At 42.1% G+C, this 14,311-nt stretch overlaps 1 protein-coding gene across 2 annotated transcripts in view; it reads right to left on the bottom strand.

Moving 5' to 3' along the window:
• The window catches only part of KLHL7 (kelch like family member 7), a 37,631-nt gene that overhangs the window by 8,594 nt on the left and 14,726 nt on the right, over positions 1-14,311 (bottom strand). For both annotated transcript variants that reach the window (XM_034760616.1, XM_034760617.1), the window contains 3 exons: positions 13,543-13,718; positions 9,753-9,927; positions 7,029-7,171 (listed from right to left, as the gene is read on the bottom strand). In XM_034760616.1, the coding sequence (XP_034616507.1) occupies positions 7,029-7,171; positions 9,753-9,927; positions 13,543-13,718 (494 nt within the window). The remainder of the gene's footprint in view (positions 1-7,028; positions 7,172-9,752; positions 9,928-13,542; positions 13,719-14,311) is intronic.

Raw genomic sequence — 14,311 nt, 5'->3', positions numbered from 1 at the left:
ACTGGCCCTTAAGGGAGAAAGTGGCAGGAAAAGAGGATCCTGTGGCAGGCCCTGGAAAGGGCCAAAACCCAGACAGACGGCCAGGAGGGAGATTAGGAATCGGGATCCAGTCTGGTAAGAAAGGCTCCAGGGAGAAGCCTTGAGGGTCAGCAGCTTGGATCAGAGCTAGGCCTCTGGGGAAAAAAAATCTGTCAGTGCCCCACAAGAGTGGGGCAGAAGGGCCCCCCCCAAGGGTGGTGGAAGACCATTCTATTTTAGGTCACCTTTGGGACTCCTGTTTAAGTTATCAGTATGATGCTGTATGGAATTTGGGGGACACTTTAGGATATTATGAACATTAATATTGTAAAATTGCAATGAGTTGTGCCAGATATGTCATGTAAGATATCTGCAAAAATGATATAATTTGACAAATACGATAATCTCATTTATGTGTTTGCATCACCTTTGGGGTCAGAAGACCGTTTCTGTATATGTGAGCAGAGTTTTTTAAATAACTTCTCACTGTACTGGACCTAGGTGCTGACTGGGAGCCAGAGAACTGGAATGCAATAAGGGGGCTGTGTGATTTCTTTTTTGCTTCTTGATAACCAGTGGGGGAGAGGAAGGAGAAGGATCAGAAGCGCAGTCTGTGACTGGCTGGGGAGTTTAACTTCAGTGTTACCCACCAGTCTTGGAAGCATCTGCTCTCCCTTTCGCAGCCTGCCCTGACCTTGGCATTTCCAGTGAGGGCTGCCCAGGCACCCCAGGTCACAATCAGTAATGCCACATGAGGATGCTGTTTAGGCTGACCCTCCTGACAGCCTCCAGAGAAGGTATGCTACAGCACTGGAAGAAAACTAACCTTATCAAGGAATACTTAAATCTCAAGTTCTCTTGCTGCTTTATGTAAGATCATCCTGTTTTCTACCTGATTTCACTGCAAAAAGCTTCTCTCCCGCAAGTGCAGAGGGGATCTAGTGGGTTTGACCCCCTTCAGCAGCTTCAATCCACAACTCCTATTTCCTCCAGAATCAAGCTTCAGACCTTGTAGGGAAGCCCAGGGCCTTCCATGACCCTCCTCTGGGGTGACCTATTCAGCAGACTCCTCATCCTCTAACTAGAAGCAAGCAAGGTCCTGTTCTGGTGATGAGATACTGCTCCCCACTGTACTAGCCTGTGTCAGGCCTGGTTGGTTTTGGGGGTAAAGGAGAGTAAAAAAGGGAAGCCAGAAAGTTTGAACTCGATAGTTCAGGTTGTCAGAGAAAACGCATACAAGATTTGTACTGACGGCTTAACAAGAAGCCAAGATTGTTACCCATCTGTCATGCTGTTCAGTAGCGTGGATTGGGAAGTAGTTTCCCGCCCGACCCCCCGCACATGATTTAGATTTATTTTAAATGAAATATTGAAAACTGAAATATTTCATTAAAATGGTGCCATGGTGTCTCATGGAAGCTGTAGTTCAGATGCCTTATGCAATCATTCTCCTCTATGAGCTGAACTACATCTTCTATGATGCACCACTCTTTCCCCCCTCTTAGTGAGGGAAGGGCATGCATCACAGGAGCCCTTAGCCATGGTGCATCTAGGAAAGCAGAATTTAACTTTAAAAAGGACACTTAATTGACTAGATAGCAAGTTGACAAAAGGTAAAAATAGCTTCCAACCACTCTTCCTAATTTCTGTGCCAATGTGTGCAATCACATTTTTCTATTTTTAAATGGTTTTCCTGTTCCCTGTTTTATGATAAAAGGAAAAAAATAACAACAGGAAAACCAACTAGCAGTCTGTACAGGAGAAAATCTGCATTTGACGGCACTTTGTGTACTAAATAAACAACCTGAAAGAAATCTTTTGCACCTTGTTATTTACAATTGTTATTTGTAACACTAGTAGAGAAAATATTTGTAGGGAGACATGCAATTTTTGCAAGTTGATTGTGTCCCTTTAACTCTTAAATTTCTTCACTTCTGTGGGATTTAAATTATATTTTATCTGCTACAATAGCAGATGTCATGCAACCACCATGTTGTTACTCTATAATATTTTTTTAGAATTCCTCCAAGGAGGATACTTAATCTAGTTTGGAGAAGTATTATATAATCACAGCAAAGGATGAATCAGAGACATAGGGAAAGGCAGGACTTTCCAAGGTTAAACAGCAGCTAAATCCCAAAATAAGAGGATAGCAACATGGGACTCAATGATCCTTCTATAACCTGTAGAAGACATTAACTGGTATCCCTGTGGATTTATTTAATGACAATGCTCTAAGGCCCCAATCCAGCAAAGCACTTAAACACCTGCTTTGCTGAATAAGAGCATTAATAATAGTGTTGGTTCCCACACAGAACTTAATTCCTTTGTGATCTGTCATCTGAAATTTCTTCCAAGTGGCGGTGGTTTTGTTTTGTTTTGTTTTTTTAATATTGATGACAGGTTGAGAAAGATGCTTAATCACCCTCTTTGAAGGCAATGCTCCTTCCCACCAAATAGCTTCCCCTTCCAAATTACTGGATTGGAAACAACCTTTAGCAGTGTTTCTTCAATAGAAGTGTAGGAAAGTCTCTACATTAAAGTTAAATATGAAGGACTACCTCTCTATCAAACCTGTGTGCAGCAGGCAGCATATAACTGAGTTTTATTCTTTACTAAGGCCCTGTAAAGATTTACATATGTACTTAACTTCTTGTACTGTGAGCAGTACTACTGATTTCAATGAGATCACTGGCAATATGTAAAGTTAAGCACGTGCGCCAATCTTTGCAGGATTAGAGCCTTAGATTGCAAATGCTGTGTCCGTGTGCATATACCACTCCAAGCACACTGGGCCCTTGATCCTTGCTCGGTGGCTTCTAGGTGATACCACAATATTAATTTAATAAAAGATTACAGTGCTGCTTGAGAGACTTATTAAAAGCTCTTTCAGTATTGTTGATGTTGAGTAAATACAGAACTGCTCAACAACATATATCAAATGGAACAATTAATATATGGGTAGTTAGCAACACAAGTGTATGAGCACCAGCCAGTGTTTACAAAACACTTTTACCCTGTCTTTGATTCTCAGATCCCCAATTACCCACTTGTCACTCCTCTTTACCGTCCCACCTTCAAGGCCATATAACTCAGAAGGAGTTCTTCTGACCAAGCAAGGCTGCACAAAGCTCCATCCAGAGTCAAATAATTCTGACCTTGTGATGGGCCAGAGTAATTGTTGCAGAACATAGGAAAATTCAAAGGGCTCCATGTGGTCTAACTCAGACCATTTTACTTGTAATATCTCATTTAGGTTTTGGTTGAAGATCACCTGACAGCAAACACAACCTTTCTTCAAGTTGCAAGTTATTGCTTTGCAGCACACAGCATACATCAGGGGCTTTTACAAGATTAAGCCTTCAAAAAAATATCTAGGAATTTTGTACTAGTTTATATAGTTATTAATTGGTCTTCCCCCCTCTCCACTTTTACCTCAATTAACAGGAAGTACTTATCATGGAATTTAGCCTTTTTATTATTAGTTATGTTGGCAAAGAGACTGGATATACTCTAAGCCAAGATAACAGAACTACCAATTAATGACTGAAGCTGTAGTACTCAGAGCCAGTTTCCATGCTGCCTTAAAATAATTTCATACTTTATCTATGTGATCTGCGATTAAGAGAAACAATTTGATCTAACACAGAGAGGTCAAAGCACATTGCATATATCACAGCCTTGTTAAATGTCAGAAAAAAATAACTGTTTGAAGAGGATGACTAGACCGATCAAAGATAGTAGGTATGTTTTCAAACATGGATTGTACCTCTCTGAACAACCTCTTGCTGGGAATTCATCATTTTACCCTGGAAATGATATCCTACCATACAAATCTCTACTCTGTTTCTTACAAGGACAGTGTTCATATATCTTTCTTTAGTATGTGAATCAAGTGATCAGAGAGGTAAAGTACAATTAATTATTTAGGAATCCACACTTCCTAACAGAATTCCATCTTTGGAGATAGAGAATTTAAGTGCTTTCTAAGGCTAGGTCTACACTACCCGCCTGAATCGGCGGGTAGAAATCGACCTCTCGGGGATCGATTTATCGCATCCCGTCGGGACGCGACAATCGATCCCCTAATTGACGCTCTTACTCCACCAGCGGAGGTGGGAGTAAGCACCGTCGACAGGAAGCCGCGGAGGTCGATTTTGCCGCAGTCCTCACAGCGGGGTAAGTCGGCTGCGATATGTCAAATTCAGCTACGCTATTCACGTAGCTGAATTTGCGTATCTGAAATCGACTCCCCCCTGTAGTGTAGATGTAGCCTAAGAGCCAAGTGACAGATGCAGGTATAGGAAAGAGCAAGTCTGATTACATTTTCCTGGATTTCAAGGGAGACTATCTGTGCATAGAAAGGAAGAGACATGGAATGAAATCCTAATCCTAGTGAAGTCAATGAGAATTTTGCCATTCACTTCAAATGGAACCCAAGATTTACCCATGGACTCCTACATTCTGAATCATAAGTTCTATGGCCTCAAATGGCCCTTCACAGTCACCAAAAACACACACAGCATACAGCCATTTGAAACTGTAACACATATTTGATATGCCAATTTTACAGCAATATGTCTGGTATGATATATTCCTTTGTGATATTTTTATAAAAACACATCATATCACCCCAATTAATTTTTAAAATATATATCAATGTGTTTTAGGATTCATGTGTGTGTTGGGGTGATAGTGGAAAGCATAGATAATCTTTCTGTAAGCAGCTGAGGTTACCAGAGTATATATACACACTGCATACCATCCAAATTTACTCCCTTCCTGCAGTTTGGATTTATTAGTAACTGAAATAAAAAAATCTACATTATACAAAAAAAAAAAAAAAAAAAAAAATCAATAAAGCACACGTTAAATGGATTAAGAACTGGCTAATGGATAATTCTCAAAAATTAGTCAAGGGAGAATCACTGAATGGGACGTTTCTAGTGGGATTCCACAGGGATCAGTACTAGGCCTCATGCTATTCCACATTTTCATAAATGATCTGGAAGTAAATATAAAATCACGGCTGATAACATTTTCTAATGATACTTAGATTGGTGGAATGGTAAATGATGAGTACAGGGCAGTCACACAGAGCAACTTGGATTGCTTGGTAGGCTGGTCCATTCAAACAAAATACACCTTAATACAGCCAAATGCAAAATGATAAATGTAGGAACAAGGAAAGCAGGCTATACCTAGAGAATTAGGGACTGTATCCTGAAAGTCAGGGACTCTGATGTGGACAACTTAACATGAGCTCCCAAAGTGACGCTGTGGCAAGCAGGGCTAATGCGATCCTTGGAGATGCATGCTGGGGAGTAGGAAGGCGATTTTAATTCTATGCACAGCATTGGTGAGACTGTACTGTGTACAGTTCTGGTGTCCCTATTTTAAAAAGGCTGTTGAAAAACTGGAGAAGAGGGCCACAAAAATTATAAGGAGAAAATGTCTTGCAGAGAGAGACTTAAAGAGCTCCATCTGTGTAGCTTATCAAAAAAGAAGACTGGGAGGTACCTTGACAGGGAGAAAAATTAAGGGCTCTTTAATTTAGTGGAGAAAGGCATAACAAGAACCAGAGGCTAGAAACTGAAGCCAGACAAATTCAGATTGGAAATAAGACACACATTTTAACAGTGAGGGTGATTAATCATGGGAACAAACGACCAAGGGAAGCAGTGGATTCTCTCATCTCTTGAGGTCTTTAAATCACAACTTGTTGCCTTTCTGCAAGATGTGCTTCAGCCAAGAACAAGTTGTTGGGCTCAGTGCAGGCTTAACTGGGTGAAATTTAAGTGCCTACAATATACAGGAAGTCAGAATAGATGATCTAATGGCCTCAGTCTTTGAATCTCCAAGCTTGGCTGGTTTTTAAGATTTTTAATTAAAGATCCTTTTCGGCCCAACAGTTAGTTCTCTGTGTTTCAGAAAGGCTCCCACTCCACTTAGATGCTGGCTAGAACTAACAAGATGCACCCACCACTGTGACTTAGTAGTAATTACCTAGCAACAGAGGGTCCTGTAGCACCTTTAAGACTAACAGAAGTATTGGGAGCATAAGCTTTCGTGGGTAAGAACCTCACTTCTTCAGATGCAAGTAATGGAAATTTCCAGAGGCAGGTATAATCAGCAAAGGAACTAGGCTGGGGGAGGTAGGGAGTGAGCCCAGGCGAGACAGATCAGCCTGTAAAAGTACTCCTGTTCTTCTTTTTGCAGCCTGTAAAAGGAATCCCTGGAGATTTAAGCTGCAAGCAGTGCAGTTTACCTTCAAGAAACTCTGCAACCTGCTTGAAACAACATTTAGGGTGAGAAATGATTATTTGTAGCCACTATTCCTTAGTGTATTAAGCTTAGTTTGCGTGTTTGGTTTTATTTGCTCAGTAATCTGCTTTGATCTGTTTGCTATCCCTTGTACTCACTTAAAATTTACCTTTTGTAGTTAACAAACTCGTTTTTTGTTTATTCCAAAACCCATTTTGTACAATTCATAACTTGAGGGTTGGTGAGGAAGCTGTGCATATCTTCCTCCACACTGAGGGAGGGGGCGAATTTCATGAGCTTACGCTGTATACATTTCTATACAATACAGGACAAGACAATATAATTTTGGGTTAACACTCCAGAGGGTGTGTGCACCAGAGTGCTGGGCAATTCCCTAAGCTGAGCCCTCCCACACACAGCGGATTGCAGACTGTGTGAGATTCTACAGTTGGGTGTGTCCCTACCTCTGTGAGTGTGCTGGATGGGGGCTTGAGAGCCTGACACAACAGCAAGGGGCGGGGGGGACCCAGTCTGGTGGGACAGGTGGGCTCAGTGGGACACCAGCACATCAGGTGGGACCCCGGAAAGGGGGGTCCAACCTGTCACATATATCTTTCTCTGTATCTATCTGTACAGCACCACGTAGGTCATCAGTGCTCAGTTAATACCACTACAACCACCACCACCACCACAACAAATGGAAATTACAACAGAGACACTGCATGTATTCTGACGCAATGGTTTACCTTTGGATTAAAGTATCTGCAAGACTGTGGCTGTGATCCTCCAAATAAGGCAATGCGGTAATCGTGTTTTTTCCTTCGTGGCCGCGTGCCCTCCACTAGTTCTTCTCTGTCCTCCGGAGACAGCAGATGATATCGCATTCCACCTACAAGGAAATCCATGCATATTGTACAGAGAGGTATGTATGCATATGATAATCATAGAGAAACAAATTTTAAACTATGTTTTCCAAATATCCAGCATTTTTCTTAAACCTACTTTTTTCACTCATGAAAATATTCATCAATTTTTTCCATTTAGGAGAGAATATAGAGTAGAACAGGGATTCTCAACCTTTTTCTCTCTGAGGCCCCCCTCAACATGCTATAAAAACTCCAGGGCCCAGCAGGGGGTTGGGTGGGGGGCAGGGGCCTTGGGCATAGGTGTAGTTTGATTTCTATGGGGGGGGGGGCGCAGGGGCCAGGAGTCCAGGAAGGGAGTGCCACCCTCCACCACCTGACTCACCTCAGCAGGCCATCCACCAGTCTGGGTTGGGGGGCAATCAAAATTAGAACTCAAAGGTAGGAGCTTAGCTCACAAAGTTTGAAAACAGCTTAGGGTGCAGGGAGGGAGTAGCTACGGGCTGTGTGAGGGCAGGGGGTAGCTCGAGGTGCAGAAAGAGGATAGCTGGGGCTGTGCACACAGGGGGTGGCTGTGGATGCAAGGAGGGGGGTAGCTGGAGCTGTGTGCACTCTGGGGGTAGCTCAGGGTGCAGGAAGGGGGGTAGCTGGGGCTATGTGCATGCAGGGGGTAGCTCAGGGTGCAGGAAGGGGGGTACTAAGGGCTGTGTGCTGGGGGGTCCTGTTGCCAGAGGGGTCTGCCAGCCATGGAGTCGATTCTCCCCACCCAGGTGGCTCTTACTGGCTGCCTCTGCGGGAGCAAAGGGGGCTGGGATTTGGGAGTTGAGGAGCAGCTTTAACTCAGGGCACCGGCAGGAGAGGAAGGAACGCTGCGGCGGCCTGCTCCATGGCACGAACTGCCACGCACTGCCTGTGTAATGGCAAAAACAACAGCCGGCTCATTTCCCCACCAATAGCAGTTACCTGCTGAGCTTGCTCAGTTCAGGTGAGCATGCTCAGTACAACCTAAACAGGAAATTCTCCCAGGGAGCTCTTTGTGCCCCTACAGTGGTGGGGATCAGGACTTCAGCCCCCCATGGGGTGCCAGGGATTGGGACTTCAGGCCCGCACCTCCCAGCTTGAGCCCCGCAGGGGGTGCTAGGCTCACCATCTGGGTTTCAGCCATGGGGTCCTGCGGCCCCCTTGAAAGGGCTCGCAGACCCCCTGTTGAGAGAACCGCTGTAGTAGAACATAGGGATAGGACAGATGCCCAGTTTTAGGATCCATGTCAGACAGGTCTGGCAACATCAAAATAGAACAAGGATAAAAGGTGCCTGCATGCTCTATTCGTTTAAAAATCTATCCATTTAAAGACATAACCAAGTTGCCACATGGAAACTGACAGAAGGAAACATGCATAGAAAAGGAAGTCCAAAGTAGAAGTATAAGGAAAGAGAAACCTGACCAGCAAAATTTAAAAGGGGATACAAATATGCTAGGAAGACACTGACTTGTTTTTAGTCTCCAGCTAACACCACAGAGGAGAGGCAGCTGTTTGCGTTCCCCTTCTCATCAACAAAACCAAACCAAAACCTTAGTTTACCTGTGGCAACAGTGTAAGACCTTTTCAAAGATAATCCAAGCACTTACTTTACTGTCTGGTTAGGAAATAGCCTGGTATGTCCAAAAATTTTACTAATATCAGCAGTGGTATAACTTGTCTCCTCAACCCTGCCCTGGGTTTATACCAAGAGCTCTAACCTCCATTTGGCTTTACTGAGAGTCAAGATCACTCAGCACCCTGCAGGATGAAGCCTTAAGTTTGTAAGAGTTAGTTTAGCAGGAAAAAAATGGCTGAGTGTTGCTTTTAAAGCAGTGCTATGTAGTTTATTCCAGCAGTAATTGAAAGGCTAAAATTAAATTTGGATTTTCTTTCCAAAAACCTGAACAAATGTTTAAGAATATCTGGATTCATCACTGACATTTGATGAAGTTTTAAGGATTGCATTAGGAATCCAGGTCAGGAAGGGGGCGTAGGAGGATTTGTCCCCTCCCTGTTTCATTTAAATAAACACAGACTATGTCAGAGATATTTCATTCAGCACCTTTAGAGTGCTGTATCTCTAGTCCCAATTGTCAGTCTGCATTAGTACCAGAGATGGTAGAGCACAGGTTTAATTTTCTTAAGTCACCTAGGGAAGCTTCATAGACTCAGACATTTTGACATAAACATTTCTTATTAATTCCAATCTAAACCTGAGAAATATTAAAGTTATTAGCTAGTCTCAAAGGTACACTAACCCTCCCAATTATCCCTAATAATCTTGACAAGGAAGCCACATTTCATTACTTATCACTAAGTTGGGATCATTTACCGCTGACTTTCATTTCTTTTCTCATTATATCTGTTATTCTCTAATAGGTGCTATTTATTTGACAAGCAATTAATTAACTTCAGCTAAACTAGACACTCTAGAAGGCATACAGTTATTGCCACATTTAAACTAAACTAAAATACAGTGAAAAATATTTTCATATTAGAGTAAGCAACAGTCAGAGAGCAAAAAAAGTTACGCATCTAAACCAATCGTATAGAATATTAAAATGTGCAACTCGGAGGCAACTTACTGATCACCATTTTAAGGCATTCAGGGTTATCCTGAATAAGTGGCTCAGCTTGTACGGTTTTACTTAAGAAGTTCTTCGATATAAGAGGAAATCTGACTTTAGCAAGGATGTCGACCATGTATGGCTGGCGGTTAGGTTCATCATACTTCAGCCACCTGACTGCTGCATCATAAACCTAAAACACAAAACCAAAACCCAGTAAAGTAGCTAAAGCTGCAAAACAATTTTTCTTGTGTAGTTGAAATAGAGTTGCCAACTTGGTAATATTTAAAAACTGGACACTCCAGCAGGAGTGCTGGAACCTCCCCATCCCGCCTCTTCCCCAGACTCTGTCCCCATCCACTCCTCTGTCCCTCTTCCCTCCCCCCATGTCACTTGCTGCTTTTCCCCGCCCAGGTCGGGGGGGGATTAGCCTGCAGAGCCAAGGTTGGGAGCTGGAGCAGCCCGACGCAGGAAGGTGGTGGCCCGGGCTGAGTAGGGGATGGCATGGGTGATGACCCAGTGCCTCCCCGCCAGCAGTAACCAGACTTTGGGTGACTGGTCAGTAGATCTGACTGGACAATGCCTGGTCCCCTTTTCAACCAAACTTCCTGGTCAAAAACCAGGCACCTGGCTACCCTATGTTGAAAGTTCATCTAATTTATGATTCCAGAATGTGTAAATTTCACAAAAATATGAAAAATCCAACATACTTTAACAGAGTGGTTCTCAAACTTTTGTACTGGTGATCCTTTTCACATAGCAAGCCTCTGAGTGCGACTCCCCATATAAATTAAACACACTTTTTAATATATTTAACACCATTATAAATGCCGGAGGCAAAGCTGGGTTTGGGGTGGAGACTGACAGCTCGCAACCCCCCCTCCCCATGTAATAACCTTGTGACCCCCTGAGGGGTCCCAACCGCAGTTTGAGAACCCCTGCTTTAACACTAAACTAAATAAACATATTACTTTAGGATAAATACAGCCTACGAAGGCTTCAGATTTTGAGAGGTCTATGCAAACCAATTCTATTTTCAAATGAAAGGCCCAATCCTGAAAATTCTTACTCACCTGCATAGCCCCATTAATATCAAGTCTACTCATGAGCATAAGGATTTGTATGACCAGGACCAAAGCAAAAGGCAGATGTTATAATACAACACAAGATTTTTAACCTTGCCCTTACCTGAAGTATCTTGTACTTTTTTTTTTTTTTTTTTTTTTTTTAAATGTTTCTCGTCTACAGTGTGAGGGAAATCTCAATTATACTGGAATTGTATGTCTCAGAACATATTTATATTATTTTTATTCCACATTACCATAGCACCTTTGTTAGGAGTGCCAATTCAAATAAAAGTTATTTAAAACAATTAACAGCAGATTACTGCAAATGCAACATTACGGTAAGTTAACTTGGTAAAGAACCCAAGTATGCCGAAATACAACATGTGGGCATTTTTTCTGTTGTCTTCTTGGGTGAAGTTTAAAGAAAAAAGCATCCAGGGTTTGCATGCTAAAATAATTGTATGTAAATGCAGCAGCTGTTTGTTCAAGAATGCAAAGTGTTTCTTTATTTTATCTAATGTGTTTACACGGGACAGTTTCTACTTTAAATAATAGTTATTACTGTTCATGCTGTCACAGCACATTTGAGCTGAAAACTGATCATAAAAAGTAATTAAGAGTTCAAACTGGATTGGTATTCTGCCACCAAACCCCTTTGCCACATTCTGAATTACTAAGGTCAAAGGACTGTCCTCTTGACCAGACTAAAACATTTCAGTTATAATCCCCGATACCTATGAATTATAAATCAGAAAATAAGGGTGAATGAAAAAAAGATAGCCTGTAGGGTTAGTAATAAACCTAAGTAAACTCAACAGATGTATAATTGCAACAGAAAACATGACATACACTTACTGATGGAAACATATACAGGAAAAATATGAAAGGTAGTTTATAACTAAACCAACTTTCCTTAGCTTAAGCTAAATGCACTCTGGAGTAGTACACAAGCTACCGGGGTGTCCAGATGATGGGGGGGGGGGGGGGGGGGGGCAGGGATAGCTCAATGGTTTGAGCATTGGCCTGCTAAACCCAGGGTTGTGAGTTCAGTCCTTGAGGGGGCCACCTAGGGATCTGGGGCAAAAATCATTGCTTGGTCCTGCTAGTGAAGGCAGGGGGCTGGACTCAATGACCTTTCAAGGTCCCTTCCAGTTCTAGGAGATAGGATATCTCCATTATAAATAAATAAATTGTACACACAACAATCACCCTTCCTGCAGGAGTGCTTGGCTGGCAGACATTTTAGGAGTAAGTTCCCTTTGAGAACACACAACAATTTATGCAACTTCAATCTTCTCATTTCCACTTTCCTAGAGGCTTTTTATGCAGGTTAAGTTCTTCATACACAAAATCATTTACAACCTAGCTGAACTGGAGCTCACCCCCTCAGCTTAGGGCTTTAACTCTATTCTACTAGTTAACTAAGCCTGCAAACAAACAAACAAACAAACAAAAAAACCAAAAACCCAACCCCCCAAAAAGTACTCCACCGCTTTTGGAACGTGCATTTCTAGTTTCTAGGGTGTTACTCTGTGGTCTCAGTGTTTCCACGCCCACAGCTAGAACTCTGAAGTTTCACTCATTTCCACAGCTTGTAGCAGTCAATTCTCATGTTCTTACCACCCAACATTTAAAAAACAAAAGACCACACACACAGTTTGATATAAACTGAAGCTTCGTTATTTAGTCTTTGCCCAAGCAAATTCACATAGTTTTATGTAAATGCTTTATTGCAGCAGATATATAAAGTAACCTGAACTAATCTTAGAGCCTGTATAACTTACCAAACCTTAAAGTCAGCAAGATGCCAATTTTATCTTAGCGCGCGCGCACACACACACACATTTTTGTTAGCTACTGTGACAGGAAGTTGCTCATGGTTTCCCCTTAACACGATTTTTCCAGTTTTCCTGTAGCTGCAAAGACTGGCTAGAAAATAACATGCAGAAGCAATATCTGCAGAGTCTTACATTCCAAATGGGATGGAGTGAAGGCAACTTTTAGGGCTATCAACAACGGCAGTAATTCCTTTCACTGAAGTGTCTTCTGGCTCCTTTTAGCTGCCTACAAGCTTTGTCTTGGATCTTCTATCTAGTCAATCCCATTTCTTTCTCCATTTCCAGGTTTCTTGAGTGCTCTGTCCATTCCAGTTATATAGACTCCCCTTCCAACTCAGCTCATGTACTATGGCTAAGGATACAGTTCTGTCACGGAGGTCACGGATTCTATGACTCCAGCGGATCTCCATAACTTCTTCAGATTCAGCCCACCGTAGCAGTCAGCAGTCAGCCCCTGGAGGGGCGCCCAGTGTTAGTATTCCCCCAGGTATTTTTAGTAGAAGTCATAGACAGATTGTGGACTTCCATGAATTTTTGTTATTGCCTGCGACCTGTCTGTGACTTTTATTAAAAATACCTGGGACAAAAATCTTAACTTTAATGATGGCAATGGAGGTCATATATGGACCTAAATAGACAGAACTCTTTCCATAATCCCCTCCTTATTTCCTTGAAGCCATCCTCACAACTACACAGCTTCCTACACCTGAAATGCTGCCCCGTATTTGTTTTTGTCTGAATAGGACTGAAAGATTTCTGGGTCAGGGTTCATAAATTATTCCATGATCTATGAAGCACTATGGAAATAGTAAATGTAATACATTGTAAGTCAGTGTTTAAACCTTTCAATTGATGTATTTAGATAGTAGAAGACACATTTTACTAAGAAAACTGGAGTCTTACCTGATCTTCTGCCCTTACAGTTAGTGTGTCCTGGTTCAGGAGATGTGTCACACGTTTAACATCAAGCTGTAGAAACTCATCTGTCTTGTAAACTTCAGTGAAATGTTGATGGATAAAGTCATCTGCAGTGGCCTTCAGTTCTGGACAGTCTAGGCATTCTGCTAATACACTTATACCTATATAGGGAAGTGGAAAATATAAAAAGGTGTTGGATTTTTCCCAAAGTTTGTATTGCAAGAAGTTTTCATACACGCCAATGGAATAAGTATCTCTGAAATGATGGTATTTTTATTACTTACATAGCACACAGTTTTACCCATAACTCATCTGCAAGTCAAGCTGAAAGAACTAAATGCTTCTTTTCTTCTGAAACTGGAGGCAAACACCAATTTATGGATCTATCTCAGTGGAAAGGAGGGAAAGAAATACACCTCTACCCCGATATAATGCGACTCGATATAACCCGAATAAGCAGTGCTCCGGGGGGGCAGGGCTGCGCGCTCCGGTGGATCAAAGCAAGTTCGATATAACGCGGTTTCACCTATAACACAGTAAAAATTTTTGGCTCCCGAGGACAGCGTTATATCGGGGTAGAGGTGTACTTCTAACACAATATAATGCTATTCCACTTTTGGTTCCCAATCCTGTGCAAGCCCATAATTGGATCAGGTTAATGGGTCTCTTCACAGGAAAAGCTAGTTGTAGAATTGGGACCTCAGTTTATAATGAAAACAACATCAATTCCTTAAAAAGTGTCAAGAACATGACA

Source organism: Trachemys scripta, chromosome 2 (assembly GCF_013100865.1).
Source record: "Trachemys scripta elegans isolate TJP31775 chromosome 2, CAS_Tse_1.0, whole genome shotgun sequence".
NCBI lineage: Eukaryota > Metazoa > Chordata > Testudines > Emydidae > Trachemys > Trachemys scripta.
This window is presented reverse-complemented; position numbering and strand designations above follow the sequence as displayed.